A 13,183-nucleotide genomic window follows, 5' to 3' on the forward strand; every position below is an offset into this window, starting at 1 on the left:
CCTGATTAATAGATTGTTGAGAGGGAAGGGACCCAAAATGGAGACAGAAGAAAGCACGGTGCTGTTTTTCCCATTCTCTTACAGTGTCACACATTTAAATGTAGTGTTTTACCGTAAAGGTGGCTGAATAGGGTACGGAGACGGTGTAGAAACCCTGTAAATAAAAAAAGTGCAAAGTATCGGTCCTGACTTTAAGCCTAAATAAAATCTAATTGGGTGAGTTACACCTGTGCAGGTGTAAACAGACATGTTTCCTGTATCAGGTTGGGAGTCAATGGGACCGAGTCATCGCTGGAGACAGCCTCTAGTGGACATTAGAGGAACTGCAGCTTTTGTTATTCATCCCTGGACGTTTGCCTCTCGGTCATAATTAGAAGCTCTGACTTGACCAAACTGTGTGTTGACGCTGTATGAATAAAAGTTTAATAACAAAGGAAAGAAAAAGCAACAAGGTTTCACAAGAACTTTATTTATACAAAAACAAAACAAAGTGAACAAAGGCAGCTGTTTTTCATCGTTGTGGCTGATTATTGTAAAAATGGAAGCTGAGCTGTAATCAAAAGTGAAAAAAGAAAACCAAGAAGTGAGTCTAAATATAATCTACTGCATTAAACTCTCTCAGCAACACAGAAGCATAAGTAGTAAGATATACAGGAAGTGTATTTTCAAAATAAGGCACAGCACTAATGTATCACGACAGCGCTATGAAAGCAAAGCCTCTAAAGAGTATCTGATGGCTGAAGCGTGGAAAACTTTAAATCCTGTGATCCTGATGAAGGCGGCGACCTCAGTAATCACTGCAGGAGAATAAACTCAGCGTGCTCACTGAACTTCAAAAGAACCTATGAATATCAAGCAGCAAAAAATAAAACATTCATACGCCAAAATCTCTCACAAACCTTTGAAGCCACCAACACCAGAGCTCAGACCGCCTCAAATCCACCACATTCAATTTCAGACAGTAATTACAGTCTGGCTAATGTCACAGCTAGAAGGGGCTGCATCGCTCTCAACTCCATGCAAACTTTTTATTAGTTTTAGCACCAGTTCCTGCATTTGCTCCTCTATTAAACCTAAAGCTGCACCTCGCAAATATTTAATGAAACCTGTTTGACAGCTTTAATCAAACTTTATTTAAATTCTCTTGGACATCCCAAAGTTTCTGATGTCGTTTCAGGGGAAAAACAAACAAAAAGATGTCCGTTTGGCGAGTTTGGGGTTTTTTTGTGGAATGATGCAGCCAAAGAAAACACGGGTTACTCGGTTTAAATATTTAACCTGCTGTAAACAAAGATGTAAAACAACATGTATCTTTAACCGGTTCATGCTGAGATTTAAAGGTACTTTCTGTAAAAACTGACAGCAAAATTTAATGAAAACTTTAACCACAAGGTGGCAGCGTTCCAGTTCTAAATACTTTGCTGATGTTACAGTTTCTCTCTATGTTTGACATTCCTTAACACTTCCTGTGTTCTTCTTCATGTTCGGTTGACACTTTTACTAAATTTTAAACGGTTTTAAACCATCTTTAAATGATTTAAGCTCCTTTCTGAAAAATGTTTTATTAAATATGATTTTAAAGTAAACTGGAAAGAGATCAGTGAGGTCACAAACCCCTGAAACTGAGGGCTTACTTATAGGGGAGGCGCCCCCTGCTGGTCAGAGAATGCAGGTTTGTACTGCATTGGCTTCAAGACAGCATTGTCCATCCTTTATGTACAGTCTGTAGACGAATAGTTCCTAAAATTGGATATGTCACTTCCTGCTTGGCACCACGTCTCATAAACACTTTCAAAAACCTTTTCAGTGGCTTCTGTGAGGTCGTTGGTTTATTTAAAGTTAAAGCGCTGGCTGATGTCGCCTCCTCTGCACACTGAAACCAGCCTGACATCGACTCTGTGTTGGTGTCTTTTCCCACCAGGCTTCTCAGAGACCAGCTGAGGCCAGTTTTACCCCTCCTGTGTAAATATACATATATATATATATATGTATACTGTATATGAACATCCCGATAAAAAAATCTTAAACTTCCGTTGTATTTCTCATCGCCATCTGACGTCTTTCGTTTCCCTTCAAACACGTTGTGCAATTAAACCTCGACCTCATCTGCACCTTTCACACTTTATGGACCTTTTATTTAAAGAAACCTGAATTTGTCTCCGTGCATCAGCTGATTTAAATATCTAGCGAACCTTTTAAATAACCAGTTGATATTCTGATGAATTTTCTGGTGTCAGTATTAACTTCCTCCTTTAAACAGTCAGACAAATAAAATGTCCTTCAATGATGTCGACCAATCACAGACCTTCTCTCTGATGTGTCCTACTTTGGGCCTTCTACTTCCTGTGATCTTCCTCTGCTATCCGGGTGGCGCCAGCTTCCTCCACAGGCCCCTCCCTCTTGCTCTCGAGTGCGACCTCAGTGTAGGTGACCCCCTCTTCCGGCTTGCTCTCCTTCCCTTGGAGCTCGGCCTCGGCGCCCTCCTGGCCTTCGGCGACAGCTCTCTCCTTCTTCAGCTTGATGCGGAAAGCCTCTTTGCTCGGAGCTTTCTTGGCGATGTTCTCTTTCAGCCGCTCGCCAGACTGCTTCAGCCGCTCGCCGGCCTGGTGCATCTTCTCCCTCCGCTCGGGCGGCATCACCTTCTCGCCCAGGTGGTGGAACCTGGTGCCCAGGTTATCTTTGGTTTTGCTCATGTTCTCCTTTGAGAAGGCGGCCTTCAGTGTTTCCGTGCTCTTCATGACCGACTTCTTGAGTCGAGCAGCTCGCGAGGGGTCGGCTTCTTCCAGGCTGAGGTACTCCTCATCAGAGGAGAGGTCGGCGGGGACGTCGTAAGAGTCTGGCTCCATATCCAGCCCCTCCAGGCCGGGTCCTTTGGGGGACTTGGTGACGGCCACTGATGGGACCTCTGTCTCACCCTGCAGATTAAATGATATATTAGAGATATTAGAGCTTTATTATCGAATGTTTTTATTATTCCTGTTTTTAATGATTCTGTGTTACTGTCCCATCTGCTGAGTGTAAAATCTCAACACTCAATTAGAGATGCACAGATCTAATTTCTACCTCATCGACTGACAACAGTCTGAATCCAGTGTTAAATTATTAGTCTGTATTGATACAGAGGGAATCACAACTAGAAGATGAGGCTGTTAACAAAATGCAGGTAAAAGAAGACCTTCCAGCTTGTTTTGACTAGTGTGCGATCCCATGTGGTCACATGATCTCAACCAAAATGTCCTTTTTGAAATTTTCTGCAGTCAGAAAACAGATGAAAACATCTGTGCGCCGCTGCTTTTGTTTCCTCCTCTATGTTACAGACAGAAAACTTGATGACACTTTGGTGGTTACAGTTTTTAACTGAGCTTAAATGTGTTTGTTCAGCCCTGAAAACTTCCCACAGAAATAACTGATTTATTTTCTTTAGACTGATTTTATGAGAAACAACCCAACAGGACCCGTAATGTTGCTTTTGTTTCTAGTTCCTCATTAGAAAAGGGAGAACCTGTTTGCCACTAGTTACTTATTTCTACATCCAGCATGATGAGAACAACTTCAGTCTGGAGTCTTGTTTGTTTCCACCTGATGAGTCTACGTTCAATAATTGTTTAATTTCAGCTGTTTTTAGCTCTCGATCACCTCTGGAGCATCAATCCTTTGCTGCTGGTGGGAACGCTGAGACGAAACCAGAACAAGGACACAGAAGATCTTGGCATGATGCTCACGCTGAGCAACATGAGCATGTTCAGCAATGTCCACATTGATTTTACTTTGTGACTCCAGACTGTAACAGACAGATCTGAACCTGGCATGAGTCAACATTACACGACCATTACCTCCTAACCCTGTGCTGTCAGAATTGGCAACCAAGGGACTGGAAATATCCCGAAACCTGGATGTTTATAGCAGCCAACAAACATGGTGTAAAATCTTATACTTTGACCTCAGAGGGTTACTTTAGTTGAAGTCAGGCTAAAACACTTCTTATTTCTGTCCTGGATGAATAGAGGTGAAACAGATATCCAGTTATAGCGTCTGCATCTGTGGAGGACAGACATCCATCTCAAATGTGCTTTAAAGATCTGGAGTTTGATTTTTATCCATCTAAAGTGGTCATTAATCTTAAATCTGGTTGACTCCTTACACTTTTGCAGCAGAAGTCATCATTCATTAGCAAAGCGCCTCGTCTATCTCTGGATAAACACACGCAGTTGAAACTGATATCCATCTGTCTCTTCTATCCGTTGAGGATAAATTACTCTGCTGCTCGTGAAGCTGAAGGGAGCTCTCAGAGAAAACTCGATATTCCTCTGAGATACTCTGTGAGACTCAACCTACAAGCTCTGAAAACACCGGCAGCGTCATAAGATCCAGTTTTTCTATTTTTGCACATGGCGAGTAACCGAGGAAGCGGCTGGCAGGAACGACACCTGGAACACAGAAATACTAACCACACCACCCGGTGAAGTCGGAATTCTGGTCCCCGTTGGACTGGACTGTTATCACAGCTGATTCAAACAACTTCTCATCTCATTCTGTCAGACAAGCATCTCACATGTGAAACAGTGGCTGCAGTATACCATCCACCAAGAAACAGCTCGTCCACGTCAGGAGACGAGGGGCGGTGGTGACATACGCCCACGAGACACTGATCCCAGTCTGGACCTTTGAGCATTACGCTCTCTGTTCAATCCGATGATCAAGGAAAAATGTGTAGCAGACATGCAAACATGCACGCAGAAGATGCACTACCAGCAGGGGGCGATAGTGTATTTAAAGCCCAGAAGTTGGTAGTAAACAAAACTCATTTGAAGTACATTCCAGGGTCCTTAATCGCCAAAGATTAAGCTAAGTGGCTAACATGTACATATAAGTTAATATGTTAATAATATGAGTTAAAACACTTTCCTGCGATTATTTTTATGGTGGCTTGAAATAAAATGTCCCTCTGCTGTTACTGTAGCGTCTGCATGATGGACCGACGTGCCCGTGTCACGCTTTGCCGTCATATCGGGCTGATCTGTTACTTTAGCTTTCACCTACTGAAAGATTTGCCAAAAACTTCTCGCCTCAATTCAGGCGCTAAAAATATCTCGGCTAGTTTTAGTTGTCAAAAACTGCTTGGTTAGCTCTGGGCACAAAAAACAGTTTAAATTCAGGTGCTAAAAACCGTAAAGATGCTTGATTTGTTACTAGTTTTCTAATGCTAACTAACTTATTGTATTTTCGGACAGTAGAAGTAGAATTTGATGACTAAAATAAATGAGAATAGGAAGAATTAAATGTCTCACATTCAAAGTTCAGTGGCCCCCTTAATGCGTGTGTCCTCGGGTTTTACAGCGACCAAGAGTTTTAATTGTTTTCTCCTCTTTACTCTTCCGAATGGCCGACACAACAGAGCAACCGCTGGAGGAAGCTCGTCGCAGGCCTGCTCCACCTGCTGCGCCCTACAGGTGACTTTGGATGTGAAAGCCAATTAATCCTAATTAAGCCGTGGCCACCTGAGACGATGACACTCATTAATCAGGGCGGAGTCGTCAGAGCGTATCCACACGCTGTGAATGACACAATAATTACACCAGCAGGGAATGTGGGTTGAAGTGTGTATTAATAACCTCGCCGGTAAAGGAGGAAGAAGAAACGGAGAGAAACCATCAGAGCTTTTAATTATGTTAACACACTCAGCGGCACTCTAATCCCAACCTTTATGCATTTAGATCATGAACGGGGTCTACCACGTGTAGCAGCAGGGGCCAGGGGTCAGCTTCTAGTGAGCGTTAAAAAGAAACACAAAGCGACTTCCAAGAATCACTTGAACAATTTAAAGAACAACAAGACGATCACAGCAGAGAGATGCAAAGGACAACAGAAAAAAGAAACACGGAGAACCACAAAGAGTCCAAAAGTGTCTGCAGAGAGGCACAAAATGATTACAAACAACCTCAAAGATACACAAAATGACCAAAAAGACACAAAAAAAAACACAAGGAGAGGAAAAAACCTGCAGAAGCACAAAACAGAATAAAAGAACACAATGACACACCAAACACAAAGATAAGTAAAAGTACCTTAAAAAAGCAGAAAATTACACGAAAATGTCACAAAGTTCTTGACACAGAATAGAAACAAAATAACAAGAAAAGTTAAATGAACATACAGTTACCAAAAATGTCAAATTAAATTACTTCAACATGACGACTGGATGCAAAATAAACACAAAGAAACAAAGAAATAAAATAAACAAAGTCCTGATTATCACTGTGACGCCTGTCGTAGTTAACAAAGCTGCACAGTGAAGCTGGGAGTACGTGTTCAGATCTGGGCCGTATTTGTGGCGTTTGAAGAGCCTCCTGCTGTAACACGAGCGGCGCCTTAGCCTCCTGTTAGCAGGGTGACCTCCTTTAATCGTGTTTGTTTACTCCTCATCGTCTCCCTGCAGAAACATCACAAACTAAAAGCCATCAACTCCTCCTCTAAAATTACACATTGTCCTCTGATGTCCGCTGCGCGTGCCACAGCGGCCCTGAGAGTAAACCGGCGGCCATTTATCTTTTTCTTATTACTGCCCACCCTCCGCCCGTCATCATTCAGCCGCCGGCGAGGCGACGAGCGTCTCTAACAAAGCGCTCGCTGCTTCCCGGTTAAACGGCCGCAGCCGAAGCTCTATATTAGGAGACGAAGGGAGGCCTCAGAATAACGACAGCACATCGGTCATGTGGAAACTCAACACTGCAACTGTCTGCAGAGAGCACCGCCCGGGACCAGACTGAGCTAAAGCTGGGCTCGCTGTGAAGAAGGACAGCAGTATCTCATGTACTGTAGCTGGGGACACGCACAACACAACAGTTATGAATCATTCAGTTTCATCGTCCATGTGCGGACACGGCCTGGGGTGCGGTCATCGAGCGAGGAACTGCTGTATGATTTAATACAAATAAGGCAAAAATAATGAACATCAGTCAGAAAGGGTTAAAGGGTTCGTGAGGAAGATGATGAGCGCGCATTACCCATGATGCACTGGAAAGTAAAAACTGTATATGAATGACGGACATAGGCAACATGAAGCCGGTCCACTGGTTTGTGGACATTTTTTAGCCTCATGTTAGCATTTTGGCAGCTCCCATGTTGTTTTACAGAAATGTAGTTAAGTGCTAAGTTAGCCGCTAATGTTAGCTAGCTTGGTTGGGATCTACATTCATAGACTGTATAAGTTCATCACACAGACACAGATAACTGGTAATTAACGCAAAGTAACAAATAAGAGAGTACTGAAATGTTACTGTTTCACTCATCAACACAGTTTTTACTGCATAGCGCCCGTATTACTGGTCAGAATACTGCATTAAAAATGCTCCAACAGCAAACCAGGGATTGAATAGATGAAGTGAAGCCAAGCAGACGGCTAGCAGCTATAGCAACCTGTAACTGCGTCCACTGACACAGTCAGGGAGAAATGGTCAGTCAAAAAGACACCGCCCCAAATTATCCATCCATTCGCAAAAAATAGCAAAAAAATATATGCAAGGATACAAAATTAATTTTTACAAATTATGGAAAAAATTACAAAATTAAAGCACTGACCGCAAAGACACGCAAAACAGTTATACATGCAAAACATACAAGACAACACACAAAAACCCATAAAACACACCAAAGTCATGCAAAGCTGCTTGAAAACATAAAAAAAACATAAAAGTATCTTTAAAAAAAGAGTTTAAATGATCATAGAAACATGCAAAATGTCCACCTAAGTCACAAAAAGACCACAAAACTGCACAAAAATGTTAACAAAGATACAAAAAACTACATGAAAACGACTTCAAGCAGACATTAAACGAACAACTACAGACACAAACTGGTTTTTTTGTTATTTTCAGAGTAAAAGTTCTTCTGAAACAACCTCAAAGAGATAAAAAGGTCCAAATGTTTCCACAGTTTAATTGTGCACAGCATTTTGTTATATACTGTAACTATGGTAACCTAATGCTGCTCAGGTTTGCAGCAGTGCAGAGATGTGACCTGGACACCTGGAGGACTCTGACTCTCTCGCTCTGCGAGACCGTAAACTGTGTCTGCTCACAAACTCACCGTCAAACACAGACAGGCCTCAGCAGGCCGAAGACGAGTTCAGTGGTTCGAACTGTGAAATGTGCTGTCGGTGGACGATGCAGGCGAGAAGAACAAAACGCACCAAACAAAGTTGGAGTCGAGTCCATAACCCTCTGCCCTCCTGTCTCTTTTTTAATACAGACTCATCTCACAGGATTTTTTCATCTTCTATTATCCTTCATCTCTTTGGCTGCTTTTTAGCAGCCGGTCAGGTTGATTGACGCCTCGTTTCTCGCCACATCCTGACCGCTGTGATAAGCTGACGTATCAGAGCCTGACTCTGGCTGACAGCAGTTTATGGCCTGTCCCTGCCGGCAAAGAGGGAGAACGCTGTGATCCCAGAATAGGCCCCTCTGTCACGGATCCACAGCAGCTGTTAGCAGCACACACAGAGCTCCGGTTACTATTCTGAAGTCTGAAGACATTATTGAGGACAGCAGACCTGCAACTCACTGCTCGACTTATCTCTGCAGAGCTGCATGGAAACGAGAGCGGGGCAGATCCCACAGCTTCCCACTGGAATGTGTGATGTGTGAAGGCTGCTTTTGATTACAGGCACAAAATACTTTCTTTATCAGAGCTGTAACGGACTCATTTCACTGTGATCTGATGTCAGTCACTTCTATAACTCTGCAAAGCTCATACAGTGAATCCGACAAGAAAATAAATCTAAGAAAAATCTGTGAAACTGACATAAAACACTAAAAAACCACAAACACTCCAGTTTCAACCAGTGAGAACGAGCTTTAAAGTCAACTGTCTTTGAAGTCAGCCCAGTTTAAGACTTTAACTGGCTTCAAATAGGACATACCAGCTCAAAATGATATCCAATTTTAAGTGTTTATTAGTTAATTATTAACACTTTCATAAATTCCCAAGACAAATACATGCATGTACTTTTCTAACAAGAAACAGGTTTAACAGTCAAGGGAGCTTCAGGAGGAAATTCTAGTATGTTTTTAAATTAATTAACACCTCTGTATGACATGCAACAGAAACATAACTGAGTTTTAGAGGGAGTTATATATTATTGTGTAAGTTTAGGTTACCAGAATTCAGGCTTTGGTTTCTATTTTATCACAGCATGACTGTGATTCAGTCCAAAACGCAGACTTTGGATTTTACTTGTCTTTGTACAGAAATAACCAGGCTAAAGGTTTCCCAGTGTTTCAAGTCTCTGTGCTAACCCAGGCTAAACACGCCGTCATTGCAGGCCAAATAAATAGGTCCAACTGTGAATGATCGATGACGTACTGCGCTCTGACTGAAGTACTCTTAAAACAAACTAAAACAGAAATACCAGCAGCGTTTGGAGGATCAGTGAGCCGGCTAGTTGACACACAATGATGCTACCTGGAGCTATGGCTAGGCTAACGTGGCTACATCCATGTTTTACACTATGTTTTGCACTTTAAATCTTATAACTTATGATCCTATTAAATGGACAGGTGAGTGTAAAGAGCACAAACTAAAGCTTTAAAATACATGACACGTACATTTTCATCCACAATATAGTGGAGTAGAAGAAAGCATCATGACACAGAAATACTTCTATAAAGTCCACACATTAACAATATTGTGCATTGTAGTAATAATAAAAGTACTGTAGTCTAATGTTATTCATCTCGTTTTCAGGCCTGTCTTCAGTTTGGATTCAGGAGACAGACACTATCTCTACTTTCAAGATTAGGCTTCAAACTTTCCTTTTTGCTCAAGCACATAGTTAGGGCTGGACCAGGTGACCCTGAATCCTCCCTTAGTTATGTTGCAACAGGTGTAGACTGCTGGGGGATTCCCATGATGCACTGAGTGTTTCTTCTTCAGTCACTATGTGTTAATAGACCTCTCTGCACTGAATCACACTTGTTATTAATCTCTGTCTCTCTCCCACAGCATGTCTTTATCCTGTCTTCCTTCTCTCACCCCAACCGGTCGCAGCAGATGGCCCCGCCCCTCCCTGAGCCTGGTTCTGCTGGAGGTTTCTTCCTGTTAAAAGGGAGTTTTTCCTTCCCACTGTCGCCAAAGTGCTTGCTCATAGGGGGTCATATGATTGTTGGGTTTTTCTCTGTATCTATTATTGTAGGGTCGACCTTACAATATAAAACTCCTTGAGGCGACTGTTGTTGTGATTTGGCGCTGTATAAATAAAGCTGAATTGAAGCGTCAGTAGGTGACGTGTACGAGTCTGTGATCCTTTTAACGAGGCCAAAACACAAGACTGTAAGTTCACGTTACAGATTGTTAGCACCATCACTAAACAAACAGTCAAGCACTCCAGTCTAAATGTTCCTGATTGAGATTTAAAATCCGACACAGCTGTCATCTGACAAAAGCTGAACTGATAAGGCCTGCAGCTACGAACACCGAGTCTTTGATCAGCGTTATAAATCTTTCAGTTCACAGAAATGTTTTTTTATTTTCTGTCCATCATCCGACCAACTCCTTCAGCAGAAAATCCCCCCGCACTGCGGTTACCAGCTGCCGTCTCTTCACGAGTGTTTCACAGCATTCGGACTCACTCTGTGACCTTAAAGAGAATATCATGTCTCCTTGGAAGTGACGCTCATAGTTTAGCTTTATTTTTCCAGCCCTTTATGTTCAGGGAAGACTTGACAGGAGCTTTTATTCTTGTAAATGTTGCCTTGCTTTCTAAATTAAAGAGTTCAGTCGAGAGTTTCTTATTAAAACTTTGAAGTGAATCCACCTGATCTGATTAAGGTCGCCCACACTTTGGATGAAAGTGCGCCCTCTCAACATAACGAGGATGCCTTTCTATTAATTGCCAATGTTTTGAAGTCGAGGGCTCTTATGAGTTTGAACTTAATCCGCCCTTCATTTCCTCACATCGACGCTTGCCCCTCTCCCTGCATCCACCGGTTAATGAACCGAGTCAGAGTTCATGCAGTTAAGATCTTGCTGCTTGCCACAGACTACTTCATTTCCGATGCTTAATTATTCTCCAGTTCCTCATAAACAAAAATCTGGATGTACCTCAGAAATCTTCTCTGGGGACTAAATTCAGATTTTATCTGTTTTTTAAACTCATTTCAACGTTTAACTAATGTTCTTTATCAGCTCTGCAGCACCGAAGGACAAAAGAGCCATTTTACACCAAATTTAAGGGTTGAGCTTTGGCCTCTTTGGAATAATGAGATACAGTCCCAATAAAGCACATTAGGTCTCAGTCATGCAGAGACCGTCAGTGACTCCACTTTCAATCACTGGACACTGGAAAAGAAAAAGGGGAACTCCCATACTGGTTGGCGAGTTGTTGCTGTGGTGGTTATTCTTAACTATCCTCTTAAAGTCTAATAAAGCCTGAAATTACTCTATAAATTGAACATTCATCGACCACCCTGTGCCAGTTATTTGCTGGTCATTTGATTAAGCTTGCACTAATAAGAACAGAGTTTATGGCTCCCAAACATTCAAGATATCACTGTTTGACTCTCAAGACGTGACATCATTCAGAAAATTACTCAACAAACTCAACAACTTTTGTGAGAAATTCTAGAAAACAGTGAGACTCTTCTGATTTCCCATCCTGAAAATTTATTTATTTTCATTGTTTAACTAAGTCTGTTTAAGTCCTGATGAGGTCATCGTCAGAAAAAGTCAGAGAGACTTTGTGCTACTGCTGACCGCCCAGTACCAGTTAGATAGTTTTAGTACCAACATCTTCCAATCAGACGTTGTCAGGTTGAAATGTGACACTTAAAACCCCAAAGATGACTGTTTCTACTTTTCTATTCAGTTTCTAATGTAAAAAATTAAAGGTATTCTGATTGGCTGGCTCATGAATCTTCTTCTATAAATAATTAAATTAGTTTATTGAATTACTGAGTGAAGACTGTTGACTTTGCTGTTATTTAGCTGCAGTTGTTCAGCCTCCCTTTAATATATTTTTGGTTTCTTTCGGTTTTTACTGATTAATTGTGTCCATTTAAGTCTTCAAAGGGTCACTGTGTGACCCACAGTTTAAGTCTTTCTAAGAGAGAATCTATCTAAACGCTGCAGTTAAGCCAATAACCCACAGGCTCGCTGTGATGTGTTCAATGGGCAGAATTCATAAAGTCAACATTTAAACATCCGACCCTGAGAAACTCTGCTGACCTGGTAGATGACGACTCTGAACTTGTTGCGGGTGAGCAGCTCATCCTGCGTGGACTCCACCTTCTTGACTCGGACGTTTTGCTTCTCGACACGTGTCCGGACCTCCTTGACGTTGGCACTAACTTTGCGGGTTTTCTGCAGGAGCTTCTCCACGGTGCCGCTGGTGTCGGTGTGGTCCTTCGCCAGCTTCAGGACGTCCCCCTGGATGGTCTTGATGTTGTTCTCCAGATCCTGCTGACGCTCTTCCATGCGCTGCTGGGAGGACTGGACGTTATCGATGATGCTGGCCACGCGCTCCAGCAAAGACAGGATGGTCAGGGCGCTGATGGGGTTCCCGGCCTCGTCCTCCACCCCGGCGATCTCCAGCTTCTCCTGGACGCCTGCGCTGTGGTACTTGAGCTGATCCATTATCAGGACTCCTGAGATTCAAACTTAAGTTGTAGTAAAAGTTGTGGTTGTGCAGAATGGGACCAGGATCGTTGGGGTTACCGGCAGGGAGACCAGGGCAGCAACACCAAGCACTTCAACCCAAACTCAGGTCTGGGGACGGGAGAGAGGAGCAAACTCCACCTACTGCTTTTAAAAAAGGCTTCAGATCCAAAGGGAGTCTGATTCAGTCCTCATCGGGATGTGGGCCAGGTGATAAACTTAGAGGGGAGCAGCAGTGCTCACACAAAACCCCCCTGCAGCTAAAAATAAAAACTCTTTGTAAGGCGACACTCTGACATTTTGGGAAATGCAAAGCAGGAGATGATGGAAATTCCCATTCAAGTCCCACTTTTCGATGCCAGCCCCACACAAGACTGATTCATAATTTTCCGTCAGTTTCACACACGTTACACGCCAGCAGCTGTGAAACATGTACATCAGCAACAGCTTAGGAGTCACTCTGCAGGCCTGCAGGGGCAGATGCAGCGAAGTCCCAGTTGTCTGGTGTGATTACACAGCGCGGGAATGTTTAGGG

The 13,183-nt window shown here is 42.7% G+C and overlaps 1 protein-coding gene across 1 annotated transcript; it reads right to left on the reverse strand.

Moving 5' to 3' along the window:
- Positions 1-448: 448 nt before the first annotated feature.
- cavin4a (caveolae associated protein 4a) lies at positions 449-12,834 on the reverse strand. Its single transcript, XM_003452789.5, has 2 exons — positions 12,220-12,834; positions 449-2,915 (listed from the first exon to the last, which is right to left on the reverse strand). Exons 1-2 carry the CDS (start codon positions 12,625-12,627, stop codon positions 2,337-2,339), a joined length of 987 nt encoding a protein of 328 aa, XP_003452837.1. The 5' UTR covers positions 12,628-12,834; the 3' UTR covers positions 449-2,336.
- Between the last annotated feature and the right edge of the window lie 349 nt (positions 12,835-13,183).

Source organism: Oreochromis niloticus, linkage group LG18 (assembly GCF_001858045.2).
Source record: "Oreochromis niloticus isolate F11D_XX linkage group LG18, O_niloticus_UMD_NMBU, whole genome shotgun sequence".
In the NCBI taxonomy this organism is placed as follows: Eukaryota; Metazoa; Chordata; class Actinopteri; order Cichliformes; family Cichlidae; genus Oreochromis; species Oreochromis niloticus.